This window comes from Kogia breviceps, chromosome 19 (genome assembly GCF_026419965.1).
Source record: "Kogia breviceps isolate mKogBre1 chromosome 19, mKogBre1 haplotype 1, whole genome shotgun sequence".
In the NCBI taxonomy this organism is placed as follows: domain Eukaryota; kingdom Metazoa; phylum Chordata; class Mammalia; order Artiodactyla; family Physeteridae; genus Kogia; species Kogia breviceps.
The window spans coordinates 20,140,326-20,166,369 of record NC_081328.1 but is presented as its reverse complement, the minus strand read 5'-3'; the positions used below and the strand labels follow the sequence as shown (position 1 = coordinate 20,166,369).

Sequence of the window (26,044 nt, the reverse complement as noted above, 5' to 3'; positions counted from 1 at the left end):
TTCAAAAAACCAGCTGAGGGAGTTTCCTGGTTGTCCACTGGTTAGGACTCGGTGCTTTCACTCTGCCATGGCCCGGGTTCAATCCCTGGCTGGTGAGCTAAGGTCCCGCAAGCCATGTGGTGTGGCTAAAAACAAACAAACCAACAAACCAGCTGAGACCCCAATTCCACAACTCCAGAAATCATCTGGGCACCAGTGCCCAGCCACTTTAAATTCATACTCTCTCTATCTCTCTGCTTTGACTCTCTGATGATTCTGGGCCAGTCAACTTCTGGGCCTTGGCATTTTTATCTATAAAATGGGCATACAGATCTCCCTTCCTCGGAAGCCAGAATAACGAATGAATAGAATAAAGTTAGAGAAGCACTGGGTTTTCCTGAGAAAGAAAATGCTGGGCAAACAGAACAGAAAGCATGACCAGAATTGCTCTCTTAGAAAGAAGCAAAGAGGGAGGTGGGGGTCTCCTGGGCAGTCGTGGGGGGGCGGGGCTCAGCTTGACCTCACGTGGCCTTCGAGCCTGAAGCCTGGGGGTCCCTTTCACTGGGTCTGTGAGCTGCACCCAGAATCTGGTGGGCTGCCTTTCACTCCTGACATTTCAAAGCCAATCTCCCATCCCTGATAATGCAGGAATGTTCCTCTGGCTGGTGGACCGCTGCCAGCTCGAGTGAGAGTCCCAGCCACCAACAGAGTAAACATTACTCAACCGGCTGGGGCTCTGTCACACACATTCTTCCCCTGTGTTCCTAACCTCACGCAGAGTGCAGCCCAGCACTGTTGGGTCTGGAAACTGGGAATTTAAAATCAGGCAGGAGGGAGAGTGCAGAGGAGAAAGCTCTTCCAAAAAGGAAACAACCGTGTCCGTCAATGATAAGTAGGCAGAGCTGTCTTTCTTATGAAGCCAAACAGAGGTTTGGGGGTAGGGGCACCAGGAGGAATTAGGCCAGTCTCGATGGGTCCAGTACTGCATCCTTATAAACCCACTCCCCCTCTTCCCCCAAACGAGTCACTTTCTTGAGGAGAGAGGCAGAGACACATGTGATTCAGTCTAGTGAACTGCTTAAGATACTCATTTAGGATAAAAGAATGTGAACAATTCCCCCAGCCTGAAACTGGGAACTCCAAAAATGAAAGCTTTCAAATAAGCCGGCACTGGCTGCCTCAGTTTCCTCGTTGGTCGCGCAGGACTACGGCCGGTTCTTATTAACGTTTCCTTCTCTCTGAGGATAAAGATGAATGTTTGCCAAGAGTTGAGGAGATTAAAAATCTGAAAGCCTAAGAGGAAAAATCTGAAGCAAGATGAAAGCAGTTTAAACATGGGGCTGGTTTCAATTCCAGATCTCTTTCTACCCGAGGTGTCTTAGTTAGGAGCCCAATTCATAAGAGGAGAAACACAGACAGGCCTGCGGGGACGGTAAACATTCTTGAACTCAAGGAGTAAAAGTTGAGTGATACTTGAGGGAAGCCCACAGACTGGTTTTCTTATAAAAATCAAAGCAAATGTAACCAAGAAAAGACAAAGGCTTCCATCAAAAGCATCTTGGCTGAGAACAGACATGAATGTGCACCTGAAAAAATGGCACACGTGGGGAGGTAGAAAGGGCTGCCTGTCGTTCCCACTGAGCCCATCTTGGCTACCACGCCTGCTCCTTAGCAGAGAGCTGGTTTCTGCAGGCAAACAAGAGAGGGTTTGCAATGAACACTGCAGCCAGGAGGTGCTGCTGCAGGTGAAAGAAACCCAGCCAACCCTCGAATACTTGAGAGGTCCTCACCTTTGTAAGTGTTTTACACAGTCTGCTTCTCAACGTGTCCCAGATGCCCGTTTGACAGAGTGGAACACTGAGGTTCAGAGAGGAAGAAGTCATTTCCACCATCTCTTGCTAAGGGTCTCCCAGCAAAGCAGTAGTATCCCGAAGCTGGCCCCTCTCCCTCTTCCCCAGTAGCCCCACATTGATTCCACGTATCCTGAGCCTCCCGTCGTGATGCACTAATAGTCTGAAATGATGTCATTTGTTTTCTTGGCTGCATCTCTCACTGGAATGTGAGCCCAGTGAGGGCAGGACCTCATCTGTCTTCTCCATGATCTCCTTCCTCAGCACCTCGTACAGACTATGCTCTGCCCCCTCGATAAGAGCATGTGATGAATGAATGACCTGCACTTCAACTCTGACTGAGCAGTGGAGAAGTGACAATGGTATAATTGATTCTCTGACCTCCCGGGTTTTCTGAGGTTGATGGGAGGCATGTATTTTTAAGGAGGAATAGCAGAGAAGGAGAGAGGAGAAAGAGAGATTAACATCTAATCAAAATGAAGACAGCATGGATGCATTTCAACAACTTCATGTTGGAAGGTGCGAGGTGGAGGTGCTGAGGAGTAAGTGTGACCTCGCAGCTCCTCCTTCCCGCACCGGACACTTTGGACAGTGCTTTATCCAGAGTGCAAAGGGCCAATGGGACGCCTGCAAGGACCTACCCATTCCCTGCTTCTTGAGGACTAAGAACATACCCGTTACCTAGGGTCCTGATGGGCTGACCATTTCTAAAGGGTTTGGGCTGCCGGTGGGAGCCCCAGATTTGCCATGTTAGAACCCAGTTTTAGGCCCCTTGGGTTTATCTGGGGGTCAGGAGGATCAATTACTGGGGGTTTACCGTGGCAACCTGAGTAACTCAAATGCTTTTCCCCAAAGGAATCTAGGGTAAAACTAAGGGTTAATGATGGACATCGTTAGGCCGACAAAGTCTGTGCAGGCAGACACAGCCCTGCCACCGTCTGGCTCCTGGGGTGTCTTTTCTGAGAGGCTGCCTTTGCAGGCAGGGGTAATGCGGCTGCAACAAAGGCCCCTAGGCTTGGCTGGAGAATGAGGATGCTCCTAGCGGGTCTGGGGAACGGGGAAGGCTATAAAGTCATCAGCGGACTGAGCCACTGGGTGTCCACATAAAAGTGAGGTCCCATAAACGGACATCTGTATTGTGACTGAAGGGCTAATAAAATTGCCTTAGAAGAGAGAGGTTTTCCACTGCGACCTATTCATAAGCAGGACCCTACTGGGAAGTGGTACCCGGGGAGAAGATCCTTGGAGGCCTGGCAAAGTGTCAGAGCCGCCTCATTCTGGGAGCTTGCCCGGCCACACCTCAGCCTCTTCCTCACCGTCGTGGAGGGCAGCTCCAGCATCATTATCACCATCATCATGACAGAGAGCCACTGATCACCCACAGGCTCATGGATGCTGGTCCCAGGGGGCAGCAGGTGTTGGGCACTGATACCTTGGAAGGTGGATGATCACTGGCTTCCATTGACCAGGAGCGCCAGTAACGCGCTTAGGGATCGCCCCAGAGACCTGGGGGCAGCCTAGCGCTGGGGAGTTTCCTTGCCGTTTCTCCAAACAACTGATTTGCAATAAGTCCAATCCCTTTTCTAGTCCTCAGTTGCTCAACGGAAACTCAGGAAGAGTAATTCTTGCTCTTTGCTTGCCCAAGGGATGCTGGTAAGAGATTATAAAAGGAAGTAACCTAGAGTGAAGTTAAGTCAGACAGAGAAGGAGAAATAACATATGGTATCACTTATGTGTGGAATCTAAAAAAAGGGTACAAATGAACTTATCTACAAAACAGATAAAAAAACAAAACTTATGTAGAAAACAAACTTATGGTCACCAGGGGGTAAGGGGGGGAGAGGAGGGATAAACTGGGGGATTGGGATTGACATATACGCACTACTATATATAGAAAAGGTTACTAATAAGGACCTACTGTATAGCACAGGGAACTCTACTCTATACTCCGTAATGGCCTATATGGGAAAAGAATCTAAAAAAAGAGTGGATAGATGTTTATATATAACGGATTCACTTTGCTGTACACCTGAAACTAACACAACATTGTGAACCAACCATACTCCAATAAAAACTTTTCTTAAAAAAGGAAGTAATCTAGTAGAACTGAACTGAACTAGTAATCGAAACTCAGCTAATACACTGAACAAGGAGAAGCTAAATTAGTAGAACACAAGGGAGAAAGAATAATAACATGTTCCTTGAAAACTTCCTGCTAGCATTTAACGTTGAGGGATTTTTTTGGTGAACTGTATACTTTAGTTAAGCAGTGTTCATGGAGGTGGAGCTGAATGACTTGTTTCTAGAAAGGGGAGAATATGCTTTACATAATAATAGGTACATAAGTTATGTAGAATGAAACTAATTCCATGCTCAGCTTGAGAGTGAATAACACACTTATAAAGCAGGGGATTTATGCATGAAGCTTTTGGACAGGAAGCCCTCTGCAAGAGAGGCTGTCATTCCACAAATATACGAAAGGTCTACCATGTGCCAGGCACGGGGCTTTGGGCTAGAGACTCAGTGGTGAAAAAAGCCAAAAAAAAAAAAAAAAAAAAGTCACAGGGAGCTGGATTTTTAGAGACTCCAGGGACTACCTTTTTCATGGTGAGAATAAGACTTTCTTGGTTTTTTCCTCTGTCTTTGACAGGTAGGGATGCAAACCCTACACTCTACCTGGCGGTAGTATTCTCAAGACGACGGAGGAGAAGGCTCATTTCTGTTTCCATCCTTAAGACATCTTGAGATAAATTAAGCACCTATTTTGCGCTCACCATGCAAACCGATGTCCTCCAAATGGGAGGTGCTGTTCAGAGGTTTCGCATCCTTGCTGAGCAAGGACTCACTGGCTTTCATTGCCAGCCTGATCCAACAGGTGCCGACTGGAGAGAGGCGCCCTGCGGCGGGCAGGGCCAGAAGGCCTGGGCAGCCAGGCCGCCACTCAAAGGCCCTGAAAGTGTTAACCTCCAGCAGTTATAGGTGCCTCGTTTATACCCATTTTAAATCTGTTTATTGTGACTGGCCCCACCCAATCTGCTGGTGCTGTAAAGCTCTAATGGTCCCTAATAAAGGTGGAAGGCACACAGTTCCTGAAATGGGGAAGAAGTGAGGGAGTGAGGGAGACCAGGAGGGAGAGAGACAGATGATGAGCTTAACAATAAAGTATCACAATGGCAAAGCTCCCTCTACTACTTCAAACGGCAGAGCCCTGGGCCCCAGTGTCCAAATAATAACCTGTCAGAGCTGAAAGGCCAGAGCTGAAAGGTCTCACTTGCCAGACTCCCGGAGAAATTAAGTGATTTGCCCAAGGTCACCCCTGATCCTCGGTGCCTCAGGGCTCCTGGATCCGAGTCTGGGGCCCTCAGCCCAGCTGCCTCATCTCTTGTACTTCAGCAGGGGACCGTCAGGACTGTTGCCAACCCCTTGAGACTCTGGCCTTCTCCCATCTAGCCTATGATGTCCAGCCCTGACTGTATATCCACATCTCTCAGGGAGTTTGTTGAAACTTCCCATGCCTGACCCCTTGTTCCAAATTCTGATTCTAAAAGGTGTGGATGCGGAAGACATGGGTACTTTTAATAAGTTCCCCAGATGCCTTACATGTGGCCTGGGAAGGAGATCCGAGAACCACAGATCTTGTCAATACTTGGGTTTCACTGTTCCTGATGTTTCAAATGAAAAGCAGGGTTCATAAAACGGGAAACTCTTCCAGGGTGAAACTGCAAACCACAGCCTTGTCAAGAACCCAGGGAGGACCAAAGCTCTTCCTCTCTCTTGATGCCCTGAGGGTTCCTGAGTCAACCTAATAACCCCTTCTGGGTCAGGCACTGTGCGGGGCACTGGGTGCACTTTACCACCTTTAAGCCCCTCAGTAGTCTGAAGGAGATAGGTATTACGATCCCTATTTTATGGATGAAGAAACTGAGGCTCAAAGAGGCTAAGTAACTTGTTTGAGGCCACACTGCCAGACAGGGACAGAACCACAATTCAAGCCCAAGCCTGTCTGGGGTGCTACACCTTGCTACCCAGACACACCCATCTGAGTGTGGTCCTGGCAACGGACTGCCTGTGACCAGCTTGCCTGGGGGATGTGGATTTCCCTTGGGAAAGTCATTAAATGCTAAAGATCATCTGCATGCATGGTGTGTCTCCAACTTGGGAGGGACATGCAGCGTACACGTCCTGAGAAATTTCTTGACTCCCTGAGAGCACTAGAGAGACAGAGCCTCACTGGTCAGCTCCTCTGTGGCTGAACTCACACAGGTGTGCTTTGGACGGGGCTGCTGAAGCCAGAACAGAGGGTACTGGGGAGGTATCTTAAGCAGATAGATGCCTGCTCTCAGGTAGAGGAATGTCGCTTCCAGAAAATCAGCCCTCAGGAGCATCTGAGGTTTCCCGCGTTCACTGCAGGAATCATGTCTACCCCAGCCCTTCTTACTGCTCTTTTGCGTGAAGTTTGGGGGAGCTTCCTTCCCAAGAACAAAGGTCATGAAGCTTCTCAGATTTGGCCTCCACCAGGAAAGTACCGCACCCTCTCTAAGTGGCAGCTTCCCAGGGCTAACTACCAACGAGCAGGGGTATTCACACCTCCTTTCATTAAAGGAGAGAAATGCCTTATTAGGTACAGGAAATTCAGGGCCATCTTATGTACCTGACCTTGCTACACGGTCATGACCTGCCATCCCCTCCACCATCCACGGTTCCTCCCAGCTTTCTCTCATCGTTCAGTGTCTTTGCACTGAAAGCCTATGGCACTGGATATGGCACTTGCAAATGCATTATGGATGTCACAGAGCAGTCCTTCCTGGAAGCATGAGAGCCTGCCTGAGACTCAATTACTACAAGAAGCCAGCCTGAGTCTACTGCAAACACCAAGATGAGTATCTAGTAGAACTACTCAAATTGTCTCAAAATTGAGGTTGAAATAAACCTATAAGAGGAACAGAGGGAAAGAGGAAAAGAAACCCAATCCACTGGGCTCCACAAGGTATGGTAATAGGTACCATTTATGAGAGCCTGATACCTCTGGGGTGCTTTGCATATGTTATCTCACTTAATCCTTCCCTCATCTGCATGAGCGGGTGTCTCCATTTTATGCACTGAGAAACGGAGGCTCAGAGTCCAGAGTCACACAGCTGGGTGATCAGTGGCCAAGTTGAGGTTGGGATTCAGGTCGACCTCCATACCCATGACTTTGTTGCTACACCCACTTGGATTTATAACAGCATTTCCCCAGAGTATCTTTAGCATATATTAAATGTCGGTATTGTTGACGGTCAGGCATCTATGGTACAGCCCAGGCACTGGGATTTTTGGAAGTCCCCCAGTTGATTCTAAGATGTGGCGAGATTTAGGAACTGTTGTCCTAGAGCACGGGTCAGCAAACGGTGATCTGCAGGCCAAGCAGCCTGTTTTTGTATGACCCACGAGCTCAGAATGGTTTTCACATTTTTAAATAGTTTTTAAAAATAAAAAAAGAATATTTTGTGATACGCGAAAATCATAGGAAATTCAAATTTCAATCCCCGTCAATGACGTTTACTAGAAGACAGCCATGTCCATTCGTTCACATATGGTCCATGGCTGCTTTTGGTCTCCAAAGGCAGAGCTGAGCAGCTGTGACTGAGACAGTATGACCTGAAAAGCCTAAAACGGTCACTAGCTAGCTCTTCACAGAAGGCTTGCCGTCCTCTAGACTAGAGTTCTTATGCACAGCTAGGATGATAACCAGGATTGAATGTATTTGACTTTATTTGGGGGCTATGTTTCATATATATGTATCTTTATGTTTCATATATATATTTTTCCCCCTCTCCCCATTTGTGTTTGATCGTGTGGCCTCCCGGCCAGCAGTTAGCTTCATAGACCCTTGCATAGCTCTCTGCCTCTGCTTAATTCTCTCCCGGTTTTTGTCAGTTTCCATCAAACCTTCAACAAACAAGACTCCGAGGACACTTCTCCCATAACTTGCGGGCTGGGGCAATGTGCTTGCAGGCAGCTTCCTTCCTCCTCGGATAGGACAGGAGGCATCAAGGAGTCCTTGAATTCTCTAAGGGTCCTTCAGGGGGATTAGGCACGCAGGTAGGGCTGCCTTCGGTGATAGAACTCCGGTATCTCCTTGGCCCCTTTGTGAGGAGGCTGGAGTCCCACTAGCCAGGGCAGCCGGGTTTCTTTGTATGCAGACCAGGGTTGGTCCGCTATCAGGGGGAGGCTGCCAGCAGAATGCTCTGAAGGCTGGGCCTCTTAAGCTCATTAATATCCTGATTGTCTTCCCCAATCTAGTGGCAGCCGATGGGGTGGTACCCGCAAGATAAAATGACCTTCGAATTCAACAGATAAAATGGCAGTCAGATAAAGTCCCTACCAGGAGAACGTGGGAGCCGTGGTCACCACGGAACTCCACACTTTAGAAAATGTGTTTTCTAAAAATGGCAGATGACTCAAGGCAGGATCTGTTTCTCTTCTGAACTCAAAGAACCTACTACTTAGGGACAGTGGGGCTTATTTACTGTGGGGATCTTTGCTGCGGAGATGAATATTTTTACAACTGCCCTCATAAACCCCCTCCGCTCGTCTGCTGCCCAGGGAGTGGGCGGGGCTCCAGAGGTGAGCTGAGGTGCCTGCACTGTCTCAGAAGCCCCATTAAGTTGTTAAGGCATTTAGTGCCCCAGACAGTGCCGACTGCAAGGGCAGTTCAAATCCCCACCCAGATGGGGATGGGGTTGTCAAAGAGGGGGCTTTGATTTCTTCCCTGGGCAGGGCACAGAATCCACCTTGGTCAGGGGCAGCAGTTGGTGGCGGGGGGAGGCTGAGAGGGAGGCGGAAGCAGCAAACTAGCCAGACTGGGAGACCCCACCCTTAACCCACCTCGAAAAGCCCCTTTGTCATTCAGAGGGGAACAGTAAGAATATAGGAGAAGAAGGAACTGTCGGAGGATTGTGTGTGTGTGTGTGTGTGTTGATTTCCACGCCTGAAAGTCCTTAGCGTCTGCGTAAAGCAAAGTGATAGTCAGTGTGTAACAGCTCAAAACCTGTCTCTGCCACTTACAAACTGTATGAACTTGGGCAAATTACTGACATACGAAATATCTCACCTTCCTTGATTGTAAAATAAGGGTAAGGTTATGGATGGTGTCTACCCTACCAAGTTGTGAGGATTAAGTAAGATGATGCATTTACTCAGCCCAGGGCCTGGTACCCAGGAAGCGCTCGATCCGCACTAGCTGTTCTGATGATTCAGATTTACTCACTACCCCGCCACTGGGCACTTTGGAGATTTCCTTGGGTTCTGTAGATTTCAGTGTCAGGGAAAACCGCAGCGACCACGTGATATCCTGGCCCAGAGTCTGGTTTGTCTAAGACCCCGGGTTAGATTTCTGCAGGCAAGTTAGGAGGAGATGTAAGAGGGGTTCGGGGGGAGGCAGGAGGCTGGATCCTCAGGTCCTCAAGCTCTGATCTGACCATGGGGGCAATCACAGCCCCTGGGCTTGGAGAGGCAGGAGTAGAATTTGAAGGGAGCGAGGAGTAAGCAGCCACAGAAATAAACGTCTCCTCTTCTTGGGTAAAGAGGCTGTGTGGCTCGGCACATCCAAAGGTTACCCTGGTAGGGCTCGTTCTCGCCTCTGGGCCTCACTTTCTTACGAGGAGAACGAGCCTCTATCTCCTTCTCGAAAGATGATACAAGAGGGAGGACATTCGGTGTGGGGTGAATGAAGGCTGATGGAGAGCTCTGCCCCTTCCCTGCTGTCACAAGGCAGCCAGGTGAGGTTTGCTTGAGGCGACCAGGCGAGTTTGCCACAGACTGGAGCAAAGGGGACAGTACACAAGGCCACCACAGATCGTGCGGCTGATCCCAGGGCTTGGGCCAAGGCTAGCCCAGCTTCCGTCCCATGCCAGCTTCCTCCTCCTCGGGCTGATCAATACAGGCACCAGTCTCCAACCAGTCTGCTTCCTGGCCACAGCCCTGCTCTCTGACCTTTGGGGGGCCTTTCTCTTGATTCCGCTCCAGAATGGAGGTCGGGGCCATCACTCCGGGCCTGCTCAATGGCCCCAGAATGGGCTGTCACAGGGCCTATAACCAGGGACAGCTCCTGCTGGCGAGAGCCGGGATGGGGGGGGTGCAGATAAAGGCCTTCCCGGCTGAAGATAAATGGCTGCCCGCAGCCTGCTACAGTAACTCCAGGCCTCCAAGAAGAGCAAACAAAGGGTGCCCCTGTGACACTCACTGGAAAGATGAAGCCCCATCAGAGGCAGCCAGGCTGGTTCAAAGCCCCAGCTTAATTGTCAATTAAGCATGCATGAGGCAGACAAAGCCATGACAACCCAGGGCTGCATGCTGGCGTGTGATTGTAAAGTCGGGAGGGGCAACGCTGAAAACAGCTGATTCTGCTGACGGTGTGTTTGTAGGGCACCTTGTAACCAATCAGCCTCTGCTGACAGAGGCAAAGGGCTCCTCCTGCCACCTCTATTGTGCTGGACATTCCAGGACCAGGGTCACACTGTGGTCACCGTGGGCAAGTGGACCACAGCAGCATAAGCGTGGCTGGGAGGGAAGGGGCTCAGGTACAGAAGGGATGCTCTCCTCTCCAGGAAGAGGGGTCAAGGGAAAGATCTGTCTCAAAGGTGCCTCCTGTCCTCCTGGCTCAGAGACTGGTGTTTGGAGGGGAAAGTGGGGAGGAGGTGGGGACCTCATCTCCCCAGCTCAGCCTTAGAGGTTGCTAGTGCTGACTCCGGCTGTTGGTTTCTCCTCGGCCACCACAGAGCTCTTTTCTGCAGCCCGGTAGGTTTGGGGCTTGGTTAGAGACCATCCCTTGGTTGTAGGGACCGCAGTGGGAAATACATCATGAGAAGTTCAGATCAAACCTTCCCTGAGCGCTGGGCTTCAGCCTGCCGTCTGGCTGGCCCTGGGCGCACTCCCTAGGAGCCTGTCACAGCCCGTGCGCTGCCTCCACCAGCAGCCTGCAAGGGGGGCAGGGCCTGATCCCAGCATTTGCACCCCAGCCCCAGAACACACCTCACTGCCTCTTAGGAGCAACGCCCCTGGATGAAATTGAAAAGGAAATAGATTTCAGCGGCTTGTTTAGCCTTCTGTGATAATAATAATGATAATAGTAGTTATGGTTTATTGGGAAAGATGGTGTTTACACACGCTCTCGTTTAATTCTCACATGGGCCCTATGAGGTAGGTACTATATCTCCATTTTACAGACAGGAAACTCAGACTCAGAGAAGTTATGTGAATTGACCACGCTGCAGTTATGGGAATTAGAACCAGGTTAGAACCAGGATTCAAAACTAGGTCCAGAGAATCAGTCCCTGGACTATTTTGATGAACCCTGAATGAAAATTAGGGGAGAGGGGAAGGTAGTCACTGAAAATACACAGTGGTCCATAATTATTGCTCCATAAATAGGAGAAAGACGCGCAAACTCCCCATAGATAACCTTGATCCCCAGCCAGTTCTAGGGGCTCTACGCCAGCAAGAGGTCTTCCCAACTAGACCATAAGCCCCCAGGGGCAGGGCCGCGCGCGTGTCTTACCCATCACCGACGTGGTGCCCGGACTCAGCGCATGTCTGTGCTGTGGGAAAGTACAGGGTGGGAGTCGCCAGGCCTGGGTTCTAGCCCTTATTTTGCTACCGTCACCCTGTGGAACTCTGCAAAGTCACTACCTCTTTCTGGGCCTCAGTTTCCTTCTTCCAAGTTCCTCCCGGTTCTAATATTCACTGATTTTTAAAAAGGTTGTGACTTCCGGGGATCCTAGAGAATCCACTTCCAGTGGGATACGCCTCCTCAGACAGCTCGGTGGTGTCTCAGGGCCGTGTTCCCCGCGCGACCCCTGCCCTGTCCCTAGTACCTGCTCCAGCCCCTCCAGCCCCACCTCTCTGGGTCTCCTGTCACCATACAGAATGCCTAAGCCAACAACCGCCTGGTGACCTCACCACAACCCCAGCTTGTCAGAAAGCTGCCGGGCCTTTGTTTGGCTTGCAGGCTCCCTGACTTTGGTGTGGAGATCACAGGTCCCAGCACAATAGCCATTGTCTTCTCAGGAACGCCCCTAACCCCAGCCACGCCCCACGGGAGCTCCCCCGCTCCTGCTCCACGGATTACTACTGCACAGGGGTACGTTACTTTGCCGTCAGGCCAGTGTTCATCTGGAGGCTTCTCTGCCTCTCAAGAGTAACCCCAACTTTCTTCCCGTGTGGCTGAGCCCTCTCCTTCTGTGGCAACGGGACCCAGAGAAGCTCCCCTCCCTGGCCCCCCAGGCTTCACGCTGGACAGTAGCAGGCTCCCTGAGACACTTGAAGGGGTCATGCTGGGGGGGATGGGGTGCAGTGTGGAACAGATGCTTGGAGACGGCCCAGCTGCTGGCTCTGAGCCTGTGCCCCCAGCACTTAGGTCAGCACCCAGGTCTCAGGCCTCTCCCATCAGAAGGGCAACCAGCAGGCGAGGAGACGAGCAGTTTCAGAACCGTCCCCCGAGTTAGAAATGGTGCTCGGCTCTCCTTCTGCAAACCCTTCCCCGGAGCAGGCAGCAGACTGTGACGCAGTCTGTCTACACAGGCACCAAACCGACCTCAGTAAACACATCCACTCCGGGAAGCCGGCTTTCCTGGGAGGACGAAGGCCCAGGGGAAGACGTACTCATTCCACCCCCAGCCTGTGCCCCACGCAGCCCTCCGCCTAGGGGGGTGCTTTCCCACCAGGAAGGTGTAGGATTCCAATCTGACAGGCCCACAGCCCAGAGCAGAGGCACCTAATCCCGGCCGGGGCCCGGCACACGGCAGCACACATAGGTACTCAACCAGTTTTGGCCAACTCATCACTGCCAAGATTTCAAGTGACCCGCCCTGCCCTAACTCTGGCGGAGCACAGACGCCAACAAGCAGAGTGGCCCTTCCCCAGAGGGCCCTGGGCTCCTCCCGCTGCAGCTGGACGGAGCCCTGGGGGTGCACCTGGATGGGGCGGAGGGGCGACCCCTCTGCCTGCGGCGCGGACCAGGCACACCCGCGAGGCAGCCTGCTCCGTCTCACCCGGTGGTGGCCCTGACCCGCTGAGTCAGCAGCCGCAAGGGCAGGAGAGAGGAGCCTGGAGAAGAGCGAGGCAGGCGGGAGGGCTCCCTGGAGGCCGAGCAAGGAGTCAGAGCAAACCCAACTAGAGTCACACACTCTTCTCACGAGAATATTCCAGCAGCAGGAGGAGGTCAGCCCTAGGACCATCCAAAAGCACTGCCTCCTCTGAGACACCCTGAGAGCCGTGGGGAGAAGCCGGAGGGTCGGGTCGCCCGAGACGTTGGGGCCCGGCTTACCTGGCAGCTTGTTGGGAGGGGAGGTGCTGGGCTGGTGCGAGGGGGAGCCGTGGGAGAGCAGCGGGTTCAGGCCGTGCGTCTGGCTGGAGCTGTAGGCGTCCATGGCCAGCTTCTGCCGGAATGCCTCCTCCTTCCTGCGGTTCGCGAACCAGTTGTAGACGCGGACCTCGGTGACCAGGTTGGAGCCCAGGCCGTGGGCCTTGGAGGGGGAGACACCTCGCTGCAAACATTCTGCCCTGAGAACAGGAGGGAGGGGAGGCGGTGAGCAAGGGCGGCCCGGGGCCGGCCCGCCGGCGTCTGGTCCCAGATCCCCAATCACGGGGGGGGCCTTGGCAAGGAGGGTGAAGAGGCCACGGAGAGAGTGGGGGAAAGCCTGTCCTGAGAAAAGGCCAGCCCGTGTAGTTATCTGATGAGACGGAGGGAATGGGGCGGAACACAGGTATGGAGCAGGCTCACTGCCCCGGGAGTCAGGGGCGCAGCCTCTGGTGTGGCTCCTGAAAAAGAGAGGAAGCCGAGGGGCAGGCAGCTCAGGGAGAAGGTGCAGGTGGGCCTCCTGACTCCTCCTGATGTGGTTCTTCTTCCCACCCTACAAAAGGCAAGCTCCCGGCTCTGCCTGAGCCCTTCCAAAGCACCCTGAAACGACTTCTGGTCTTCTGGGGTTTGGACATCCCACACAGGTAGCAGGGAAGCGAGATTCCTTATTCACACAGCAGAATCCCCTCCAAGGGGCAGGCTGGGTGAGGTATAAATGAGGCCACGCAAAAGACGGCTGGTCTCTAATTTTATCGCTGCTGCTGAAACCCCAGTGCCAGGCGTGAGAGAGATTATCCTAGATACCAGTGGATACTGGGGGGTCCTTCTCATCCGCAGGGGGCCAGAGCACAGCTGAGGACGCTGTGACATGTATGGGCGGATCGCTTCGCCTCCCCACTCCCCAGCCTGACCTCCCTGGCTGTATCCTCCCACTGCCAGAGCCAGTCCAGCCCAGAGAGAGGTCTTAACCGGAGCAAAGAGCAGATTTTTTAAAAAGTCAAGGTTGGAGTCAGGGCGGATGGGGCAGGAATGCAGCAAAAAGGTATCTTGAGGATTTCTAATAGTTTTCTTTAAAATTCCATAAATGAACTCTACAAAAAGAACTCTAATCAGCGTAGACAGAGCGGAGGGAAGATCTGAGCAATTCTTGCTCTCCTGCTAAGTTTCCTTTGAACCAATGTGTGTACAACATTTGGTCAAGGCCAAAGCCAGCCCGTGGCTAAGGGATAGGTTTCCCCTGGTCCGTAAGGGGGGTCAAACACATGATTCTCCCTTCATTGGCATTATATTTTAGACCAGCATTCTCTGGGATAATAGTTCATAGGGGTATACCACAGAGAGACCTCCCATGGTTAACAGCCAATTCAGCAACCTGAAGTGGGTTTCTTGACTGCAGGACTTCTCAGAGCCTTTACAATATTCATGTATGTCATGACTCCCTAAGAGGAAGTATGCAGAATGATGCTTCTCAAACTGATTTATTAATGGCTTGAAATGAGGGTTCTGTGGAACACACTTTGGGAAACCCTGATTTGGCCACTTATCTGGATAACTAATGTCTCAATATTCCAGGACTGAGGGGATGGAGCTCGGGTCCATGTGCTTGCCTGCCTCCTCGAGTGAGCTTCCGGTGGCGTTACCTGTTGCACTCCTCCACTAAGGCCTCCCTCTCTTCCTTGCTGGGGTTCTTTTGCCGGTCGTAGGCCTGGTACAAGATTTGCTGGGACGCGGGCCCCCATTTGAACCGGTTGCGACGCATCTTCTTGTTGGTGGGCTCAGAGCAGGCATCATCGGACTGCCCAGGCCCCTGGCTCTGTTGACTGAACTCTGGAAAGAGAAACAGCAGCTGATCCTGACTGCTTTTGTCTGTCAAATTTCCAGAACTCTGGACTGTCTGGTTGAATTCTGAAAAGAGAAAGGAGTAGATTTGATAGGGTCTGTAGCCTTCACTCAGCAGACACACAGACAGATAGACCAATGGAAAAAAAACACCTTTCTTCCTCTCCCCTGAGCTTTGGGATCTGCTGTTACTGTGGATGGGTGTGCAGGGGGTAGGCTCGGCTCAGGCCCCTCACTGCCCACTTCTGATGGCTCCACCAAAGCCACCCCTTTCCTTTCTTTGGAGGAGCTCAAACGTGGCCGACCATTGTTTGCGGGACAATTTATTTTTATTATTATTTCATTGGCTCACTGGCTCTCAGACATGAAGCAACACTCTGAATCCTGAACTCTTGTGTTTTGATGTCAAGGGGATGAACTCCATCAAGTCTCAGGTCTAGGGGAAAAAACGCTCAAAAAAAAAAGTACAATTTGCACTTAGACAAAGTGTTCAGAGGCTGAAAATAGCTCCCCCCACAGCTCTCCTCATAATTCCCAGGGATCAACATTATAATGTTATGCTTTTTGAAAAAACCCCAAACCCCGAATCTTTTGACTACTGCTTTGAAATAAATATAACTGGACCTTTGTATTGGAAAGAGAAGAAGCTCTTTAGAGCTCAGATCATTTCAGAGGCAATGGTGTGAGTGTGTGTGTGTGTGTGTGCGTGCGTGTGTGTGTGTGTGTGTGTGTGTGTGTGTGTGTGTGTCCAGGGGTCCATTTGGGAGGGAAGCAGCCCAAGAGGGAAAGGTCTTACAGATCTGCCCTCACATTTGAAAGATGGGGAAATGCAGGAGATAGCAAATACAGGGCCTTCCTGGGAATGGCATTTAGTGAGTTGGAGAAAGGTAAATATAGATAGCATGACGCCCCTTGTCAGTCCAATTCCCAGGATCCAGGCACACTGTGACCCTCAATATATTTTGGTTGAATGAATGAATGAAAGACGGCAGTTTGCCTGATGGTGATTCCCTAGCCTTTGCGGTTGCAATGAGATTTGATATTTACTCATGGAAGAGGAGGCCTCGTTGTCCTCTTCCTCACATGTGCGTGAAAAAGGGTTCATCAGGGTGATTAATTCCACTTTACAGATGAACAAGCATAAGAGGCCGAGGACCCTGCTGACAAGGACACGTAATAGATTCATCTCAAACTCCCGGTCCCTGGGTTCTGGACCTTGATGTTTTTCTTTCTTGGTTCCTGGAGTCAGCCCCACAGGTCTCAGAAAATCCTCAGGGTCCGAAGTCAGGCCACTACTTAGTGCTTGAATCTCGTCCACAACACCCTACCACGTGGCCTTCCAGCCCATCCACCTCCAGCAATGGGAAACTCACTACCATCTAAGGATCCATGTCCATTTTGGTCCATCACAAGGAGCAGTGAGCCCCTAACAAGCCTGTACCCCAGATGCAGGTGGTGTTGGCCTTTGGTTAACTAGTTGCTGATTGGCCAACTTAACGAGCTGTCTCCCAGGTAGATGGAGTGAACGCGTCTCTGGGACCTTTGATTTGGGCCCCGCCCACTTTGGATGATTCTCAGGCCACTTAGGGCTCTGTTTTCACTGGTTCCCAACAATTCCTTTAGATACCTGAGAACGTCTCTGCCAAATTGACTGGCAGGAAGTCACTGACTCAATGAAATACTGTAGGGCCCCAACCAAGTTCCTTAATGCCTGGTCCCTCAGCTTCCCCGCCTGTGGAATGGGCCTGGGTGAAGACCTAGGGGCACTAAATAGTCTTTTAGAACATCTGCCCCTAGTCAGGATAACGGGGATGATAATGATGATCACCCAAGTTCCTACGGAAGTTATACTTTTCAAAGTGCTTTTACACTTCCTGTATCATTTGGTCTTCATAGCAGCCATCTAAGTACAGTGATTTGGGGGAGGATCATGGTGGGAGAAGGAAGTCCCCTGCTCAGTGGGTGTCTGGCTCAGTGACTCCTCTCCTCCCTGTGGCCCTGTGCAGTTACCATGAATAACAGCCAAAGCCAGTATGGATGATCCCGAGGACCCAGGATCAGTATGAGGTTCCTCATTTGATGTGGACGGATGTCATCACAGGGAAAATTTACTGAACCATTTCTACAGTGAGGTATTATACAAAATCCTCCAAACCTATCCCTTCATCTAATTCTCACACCTCTCTGTGCAAGAGGTATCGTTATCTCCATTTTACAGATGAAGAAATTAAGGTTCAGACCAGTTAAATTTGCATGGGCTTGGGGCGGGAGCCAGGACGTGAACCCAACCTGCAGACGCGCTAAACTCGTAACCATTGCATCACCATGCATATGCATGGCGATGCACCATATGCATCACCTCTCGTTTGAAACAAAACCCAAACAACACACCCACAAAACCTTCCAATTGGCCTTGGGTGGAGGTAACTGAACTGACTCCTGAAGTTCTTCTGCCTGTGGTGGGTGAGAGACACGCCCGCAGTTGCCCACGCTGTGGGGGCTGCCTCTGGCTGTTGGCTGCCCGCTTTGAAGAACTAGACTCCCCCATGTCCTCCATCCACCACCAACTCTCCCCCATTTCCTTCCAGATTAACTGGGGGAGGGGCACAGAAAATGTTCATTGCCCATAAAAATTAACTTGGAGCAGTTGGCTTCGGCAACCTCTTTACAGGCTCAGGAGCCAGCCTGGACAAGGAGATTCTATCTGCATAGATGGGTTCAGGAATATTACTATTTATTATTTTTAGTTTCTCAAGAAAATTTATCATGTGTCATCTTTTTTTATCTTCCCCACTCTCTCTTACCACTTGCCACGCTCACTTGTGTCCCTCTTTTATTCATCTCACTTCCTATATTTTATCCCATGCGTGCATGTCTTATATTCATCCTTTAAGAATTGGTTGAAATGTCACCTCCTCTAGGAAGCCCTCCGTGATGTCTCTAGGCAATTTAGTAATTCCTCCGCTGCCCCTTGTGTATACTTTTATAACAACTCTTAGAAAGCAGCTGTCATTATTTTTTCAAACATCTCATCTCCCTCATTAGGTTGTAAATCCCTGGAGAAAAGGACCTGCGTATCTCACAGCCCAGCAAGTGCTTGGCACCTCATAGGTGCTCATACAATATTTACAGAATGAAGGGATGCTTCATAAGCTTTATGTCTCATGGGACTCTAAAACAATAGTAATAATTTAAAAATCCTTTGCAGAGACTGTCATACATTTTTGCAAAATGTCATTCTCAAGCATCTTGAGAAACTTTTTGGGACTTCTGTCTTTTTAGAAGCTTCCGGCTGTCCTCCTTCTCCTTTCTGAGGGAAATCCCATGGCACGCAGAGAGGTAGCTCAAACTGGAGATGCTGCCTGAGGCTTGTATTGGAGTGAGGGCGTGTCCCAAGGGTTCTCTGGCCTTTGGAGACTATGGCTCCTGAAAAATTTTCTTAGGCTTTCCAGGAATTACAGGGAGTTGCTTCATGTCAGACACACAAATTCTTAAAGACCTAGTCACCATGGATGGTGGATCATCCCAGAGTTTAAAAGGGGTCTCTTCCCCTCAGTAGCAAAGAGCTCTCACTTTGCTTCTGCTAACCTACCCATCTAATGCTTCCAACAAAAGAGCAAACCACCACAATATGAGATGAATCCTTAAACCCTTTCCCTCCACCTTGAAGTTGTTTCCAGCCCACAGACATTGAGACAATAAATACTGAAACAATCACTTCAGGTCAGTGTGTGACAGAAAACAAGAGTGATTTTTAAAAGTAGCCCTCCAGTGAGAGGGAAAAAACCCAGCCCAGAAAGTGGTAGAAACTCATATCTTGACAGAGAAGCCCACCGCCCAGAGGATGGCATGTGGGAGGAGTGAAAGCTCATATAAATTTTTCCTAGATAAAGGGCTGGATCGAAATAATCAAAGTGTCATGTAAAATATACCTTCCTAAAGTAAAAACAGTAGGTCACTGATACTCTTATCATTGAAAGGCAGTTCAAACTTCCCTAGACTTCAAAACAAAAATCTTTGTGTTACTGGGTAGAAGAAATCTTGGGACAAAAAGGAAATTTGGGAATGACAACGGGAATGACAAGAATTCATGGGTCAGAGTTGCAAATGCAGACGCTTTTAGTGTGTCCTGCTTTAGCCGGAAGCAACTTCTTTCTCCGATAGGCTCACCGGCTGGGGGTCTCAAAACTCTACCGATTTTGGTAAATGTGAGCAGGCATCTTAAGTTGCTTCAGAACTCAGTTGCACCCCCCGACCCAACCCTCCCAAATAACAGGATCAGGTTCTGAATATATCTATATATACAAATGCCTTCTATTTTTTATACACTTTTCAGAGAGGAGGAAAATAACGATACTAGTGATCAATATTATCGATTGCTACTAAATGTCTTCCTTGGAAACTGATCCATGGTCACGTATCAAGGGGAGATGCGTGGCTTACTTTGGGGACCATACTCCACTGTTACCTACTTGGTTTCAAAGAGAAATATGTTGGAAGCAGGGACCAAAATATTCAAGGTGCACTGCACACACTGAAGGGCTTGTCAAAGCAACTGGCTGGGTACTAGGGGACCGTGGGAGAAGAGAATGATATAAGTCAACCCATTGTACAGCAGCTCTGAAGGCCAAATCCACATGCCAGCTTCCTTGTATCTGCCAAGTGCTACGCAGACCTTGTTGATGAAGAGGAAACTGAGGCATTCCACAGGGGTCAGAGTTAGGGCAAAGGTCACCCCTGGTTGAGGCAGAGGCAGGATGAAAGCACTTACGTCGGAGGATCTCCCGTTGCTTTCGGACGTACCAGGTGTACAGGGCGGCGCGCTTCTGGGTCTTCATAGGGGTGCCCTTGTTGAGATGCTGGGAGAGGTGTGACTGGTTCAGGCCAGTGACGTCGACCACTTCCCTCTGGGGGATGTTGTGTTGCTGCATGTAGCCCTTGATCATTTTGGCAGCCCTCCAAGGGTCCTCACTGGACAGATAAGGAGATGGTTAGGATGCTGGTAGAAGAGGTCGGGGAGAAATACCCTCTTTCTAGAGGTTTTACCTAAACTCTGTGTAAAACTCTGACCTTCCCCTGTTTCTCCTCCTGTCCAAGTTACATCCTGGGGAGAGGCCAAAATAGAACCTAAACAAAAGAGGAGATGGAAGCTCCTATATAGTGTACTCCGTCCCTTTCATCTGAGATTAGGAGGGCAAAGAGGAAGATGAGTTCCCTGCTTCAGGAATGGGAAAGCACCCCAGCACTCTCTCTTGGGAAGCAGAAAGAGAAGTTTCTGCTTTGTTTTGCTTTCCTTCACTTTCCTGGAATGTGAGAGACTTAAACAACGGCAAGAGGCCCACTGGACAGTGGAGGTGCCATTAGCTTGGGGCTGGGCTGGCTGATCCGACAATGACAGAGGGCAGAATCTCTAAATTCACCTGGACTGCTCCCCCATTATTTTCCTTCAGAATGGGTGTCTCCGTTTCTTGTCTTATAAAACAGGAGTAAAACTTTCGTGTCCACCTCCTGAGAAGCAAGGAGGACTTCTTAGCCAAATGTTAAACAGTTTTCAGAGTTTCAGAAAAGTTTTAAGAAATGATGTTCCTTCCTGGGGCTGAAGAATCGCTGCACTGAGGTGAGGTCAGTAAAGTTAAAAAAAAAAAAAAAACCAAAACAACTTCACAGCCCCGCCTCTCAAATAAGACCAAACGGAGGGAGAATAATTTCAATTTCTGAATAAGATATGAATGATTCCAAATGCCATGTTTTCCTGTATTCTTACATTTCTCCTCTGACAGGATAAGAGTGTCTGGAAGTTAATCTTTCTCATAAATTTTAAGCTTGGGATAAGAACTTACATTTCTCATAAACACAGGTAATGTAAAAAGCTTCTTTAAAACACCGTATTAGTGCCTTTGAATTTATTCCAAATGTTTTCAACTTTGCCAATATCTTTTCTTGCTTATTGAATAGGTGATTTAAAAGTGAGAGATATAATTGAAAACAGAAATTAAGAAAACAGTGCACAGTATAGAACAAAAATATTCAAGAAGCAATACATCCACATATACTATTTGTTTAATGCAGCTACATATTTAACTTAAAAAAAAATAAACAGCATCCCTTTACTGTATGTTGATGTATATAATAGCCTGACAGAACATGAAAAAAAGTGAAGGGAAAAATTAGTTTCAGAGGTAATAAAAAACAATGCTGAAAAACAACATTTAGTGTTGCAAATGAAATAACCGATTTATTTCTAAATGGTATCTATAACATGTCAACTAAAGTTATGTTTGTGTAATGAATTTTTAAAAATCCAGTAATTAAACTGAGATTTTTGTAAGCATTTGAAAAATTGTGATTTTAGCAAGTCTTTAATATTAAATTTATGAAAACACAGGCTTTGATAGACATGTTTTGAAAAATGCAAACGAGATTAATTACATATAGCTTAATATATTTCTCAAGTATTTAAAAAGGTACTTCCATGTAATACAACATAATGAAGTAACAACAGGAACAAAAAATGAGGAACTGCGTCCCGGTTTCAAGCATGGAGAATTCACCTTGAGTAAGAGGAAAGTAATGTAACATTTTGTACATACCCGTGTAAACATCAGAGCTCATTTAAAACCTTATTTCTGATGAATATTTCCACAGATATTCTTAAGGTAGAAAAACACCTTCAACAGATACCAACAATAGCTTCGAAAGTTAGAAAAAGTACTTGGATTTTAAAAGTTAATGCTGCTTCGACAGATTCTTTGACTTTTTTGGTTTTGTTTAATATTTTTTTACTTCTATTTATTTCGTGTGTCTAAGAAACCTAACTGAAATAGTGTAATGTTCTAAGAGCGAATGATTCCGTTGTTAAGAGTGAATTAGCTTAACAATTGGGAACGTTAAAAAAAAAAACAACAACAAACCAGTAAAACCTTACAAACGGTAGCAAATCTTTCAGCCCGCATTGAAGGACCAGAGTTGGGGATAAGATGGCGTAGTTACACCTTTACAGCTCTAATCACGGAATTCTCATGCATTCACCGGGAAGAGCCCCGAGAGTCGGTTACGTTTTGAAATTTGAAAATACAGCCCGTGCTCAGGGGTTCCCAACCCCGATAAACACACAGAACGGGAGAAGCGCGCCCGGGCATTGTGCTCAGGACGCAGGTGTCAAGCGCCCGACCTCGGCGCCCGCCTGGCCAGCCCAGCACGCTCCTTTCCAAACAATGCCTCGGCCGCCCACAAGCAGAGAGGCCCTGGACCCCGTCTCAGATCGCCGTGATTCTTCTTTAGGAAGCCTCAAGCCCGGCCTCTTGGGAGCAACCAACTTACTTTCCAACTTTCCACCGCGCGCCAGCCTAGAGCTGGGGCCGGGGACCCGGCAGCGCGCAGCCCCCGGCCTGCTTCTCTCGCCTTTCTCTTCTAGGAGATGGAAAGAGCGGCCGGGCGCTCCCCAGAGCGACTTGCCCTGTTCTTTTCTTTCCGCCTTAGGGGAGCGAGGTGGGCCAAAAAAGGGAGTGCGTGCGTCTGGCGGTCAGCAGCCGACTGTGCAGTGACCTGGGGACCGCTAGCGATTTCTTGAAAAATTACTTTAATCAAGTCCGACCACTCCCGAAGTTGGGGGAGGGAAGGCAGCAACCGCTGGGGAAAGGGAGCGAAACCTTGGGGTCTGTCCTGCGACCCCCGCCCCAGCTGGGGGTCTCGGGCCCCCTAGCCTCGCTCCCCGCCCCCTGCAGCCGGGGGCCCTGCTCAGCGAAGAGCGCTGAGGTCCGGGGCTCCGGGCCGGGCCTGGCTCTCTGCCCGCCGGGCCTGCGGCGTCGGCGGCGCTGGGGCAGCCCGGGTCCGGCGCCGGGTCTCCGGGCGGCGCGGGGCTCGGCTGGGAGGGCCCGGCAGCGCGGTGCGTGTGCGCGGGCGGCGGCGAGCAGCCCCGCGTCCGCGTTCTGCTCTCCTTCCCCCTCGAAGCCGCCGCGTTTACAACTTCACCAATGAATAACCCGCCTCTCCGTTCAACCTAATCACGACTTTTTGTGTATCTTTCTGTTGATGATTTATAGAAATAAATTAATAACACCGGAACTCCACGTGCTGCAGTTTATATTACATCTCTGCCGCGTCCGGCCCGGCGCGGGGCTGGGTGCCGAGGGGCGCCCCAGGTCCTTCCAAATCCCAGCTGGAAGGCGGGCGCCTGCGGCCAGGCAGATGGGCCTAGGTCCCGGGGCGTGTGTGGGGGGGTGTTGGCCCGCCGGTGGGCGGCGGGAGATGGGTCGGTCCGCCGGTCCCGGGTCAACCTCCGGGCCGCCCTGGCGCCCCAGCCGCTCCTCTTCAGACCCCTCTCACCTTCCTGCACCCTAACCCCGGCTGGGGAGAAACCGCCGCCACGGGCGAAACCGCGAGGGAAGAACCTCAAACCTCAGAACTATAGCAACATACTTTCGGGAAGTAAAAAATCTAGAAATTCCCCTGACTGTTTTGCTAGAGAGTAAGCCGCCGGGTCCCCAGGTAGCAAATTCAAATGCAAGGTCATATCCCATCCCAAACTGCCACTGCGGGCGGGTGACCGAGGCTGCCCGAGTCCCCGGCGCGACTTTGGTCCTGGCCCTGCCTAGAGACCGCGGCTCTGAAGGGTCCGAGGCCAAGCGAGGGGCTTGGTCCTAAAGCAGAGGGGCCGGGAGCGACGTGCGGTCTAAGGGGACCGCTCGGCTCCTTGGATAATTAGTAACCAGCTGTCAAAGCCCTAGGCCGGTCGGGAAGTTTTAGCAAACGACCCGGGGCCGGGAGATAGACCTCCCGCCAGCCTGCCTGGATTCCCCAGGGACGCCGGGGTGTCGGCGGCGAGATCCGGAAACGCCCTCCTTTCTCCCACCGAATCCGCTGCGAACTGGGGTCTTGGCCGCATTCTCCCCTCGCTTGCTTAGTGACATGGTTTCTTTCGCCGCTTGAGGATCCACCCTAACCTGACAACGTGCAAACATTTCCTTTCGCGAATCTAAACGGGTTTTGGGGATTCCGGCTAGCACTGGGGTCTCGCACGGGCGCTGTAAGTGGGAGTGCACTCCAGAGAAGTCTCCCCCCAGATCCCGGCCCGGGTGCCGCCTGTCCCTCTGCCAAGAGCGGCGGGACGCCGTGTCCCAGGCCGGCTGCGTTTCCCCGGACCGCGGAGGCGGCACCTCGGAGAAAGGCTTGGCCTGGGGCTGATGCGGGCCCGAGCCTGGTCTCCTGGGAATCGCAGAGGTTTCACTGCGCCCACTCGCACCTTCCGCCGCGTGGGCAAACCTCCGGGCAAAGGGCCCCGCAGCTCGGGTTCGCCCAGGCCGAGCCCCAGCCCGGCCGGGAGGGCCCCGCGGGTCCCGGGCGCTGGCCTGGGCAGGCGTTCTGAAGCTTCGGGGCTCGGGCCGTCCAGTTGAGGGACTTGGAGGGGTCCAGGTGTTGGGAGAGAAGCGGAGCGCCCCCCCGGGGGACTTCTCTGGCGGGAACCAGGCTTGGCAAGAGCGGTCGCGCGCAGTGTCGCTCAGGCACAAGGCCGGGGGCTCAAGGGGCTCGGGCGCACAGCCCGCACCTCGGTCCGCGCCTACCTGAGCATCCGGTCCACCTCCGCCCGCTGCTCCGCCGCCTCCTCGGTGTTGAGGGCTTGCAGCTCCTTGAGGATGGGAGGGGTGTCATAGTCGTCCCCGTCCTCGGAGCCCTCGTCCCCGGACAGACGGCCCTTGGCGTGGCCGTTCGTGAGAGTATGGAAGACCGGCTTGGTGTCCGGCTCGGCCCCGCTCCCAGGGGACAGGGGCAGCGTCTCCAGCTTCACCCCAAAACTCGGGGATGGCAGCAACTCCTCCAAGGCCTGGACCAGCACCTCCTTGGTGACCCCGGAGCTCAGCAGGGCGCTCAGGAGTTCTTGCTGGAGCGACGTGAGCTTGGACACCATTTTCCAAGGACAGAAAAAGAAGGGGGTGAGGGGGTGAGGGGGTGGGTGGGTGCGAGAGAGGAGGGTGGAGGGGAGTTTCACAAGCGAACCCCAAGTCCAGGAACCCCCCCACCCTTCAGCCTCCAAACACCTGTTACTCCCCAGGGCCCGGAGTCTCCTCCGAGAGGAGTCAGAAAACTTCTAACTTGCCATGATCGCCACCATTAGGCCATATAAGATATGCAAATTAGTGGGGAGGGCCCGGCTTTCGGCCAGATGCAAATGGTCGTGGGGAGGGGGGAAAACCGAGAGAGGGAGAGCGCGAGGGGCAGACGCGGAGAGCAGGAGACCCGGGCCGGGAGCGGGGCTGCCAGGGTCCATTGTACTCACGCCAGGGGGCCGAAGAGACTCTTGTCCCGGTTCTGTTTATCAGCCAAACTTTAGCTGACCTTTGGACTTGTTAAACAAGTAGCTTGCAGCCTAGTGTGGAAGGCTCCGGGACTCTTCCACCGGTTGCGGGGCCGGCTTTAGTCCGGAGAGAAGGAGAAACTGCGCTTCGGGGGTTCAGGTGAGAGCTGGAGGAAGCTGGGGTGCTCTTGGAAGAAGGAGATGGAGGAGGATGGGAAGAGCAGAGACCCTCCGACGCGTCCCAACCGACGCAGGCGATGGGCCCGAGGGCCAGGCGGGCGGAGGATAAACTGACCGCAGGGGAATGGACGCGGAGACCTGGGGGAAATGGGGCGGATTAGGTGGAGTGAGTGTGGATTGCGGGGGCGGGTGTCCCATTTACTTGTACCTGAGTTACCGCTCTGCGGTCCCCAGGCCCTCACCAGCTGGGTCTAGCGGTTTGGATTTGCACAACTGCCGGCCCCAGAGCGTAGGCAAGCGGGAAGGAGGCCCGGAGAACACTAGGGAGGAGGCACCGACTAATTTATGACCCGAGGGAGTAGCCAAAGTTGAGCTCCCCCAGCAGCGGGGCTGCGCCAGCACCCAGCCTGGCCGAGCCGCGGAAAGCTGGACGCCTGGGCCACTGGGTTCCCGGGTTTAAACCAGGACTGTCAAAGCGCCTCCGCTTTCGGGGCAAAACTAGGATTGCCGGGCCTCCTTTCTGGCAGTGAAAGCAAAGCTTGGCCTGCAGCTGGATGGACAGTTGGA

General features: G+C 51.4%; 1 protein-coding gene across 2 annotated transcripts in view; it reads right to left on the bottom strand.

The window, feature by feature from the left end:
• HNF1B (HNF1 homeobox B) overlaps window positions 1-24,911 on the bottom strand; it is a 53,345-nt gene extending 28,434 nt beyond the window's left edge. Inside the window, exons 1-4 of one of the 2 annotated variants that reach the window (XM_059048643.2) lie at window positions 24,567-24,911; window positions 19,778-19,977; window positions 14,808-15,072; window positions 13,135-13,370 (exon numbers count right to left, since the gene is read on the bottom strand). In XM_059048643.2, coding sequence (XP_058904626.1) covers window positions 13,135-13,370; window positions 14,808-15,072; window positions 19,778-19,977; window positions 24,567-24,910 — 1,045 coding nt within the window. In that variant the 5' untranslated portion in view covers window position 24,911. The remainder of the gene's footprint in view (window positions 1-13,134; window positions 13,371-14,807; window positions 15,073-19,777; window positions 19,978-24,566) is intronic. The other variant, XM_059048645.2, reaches the window with a different exon arrangement.
• Between the last annotated feature and the right edge of the window lie 1,133 nt (window positions 24,912-26,044).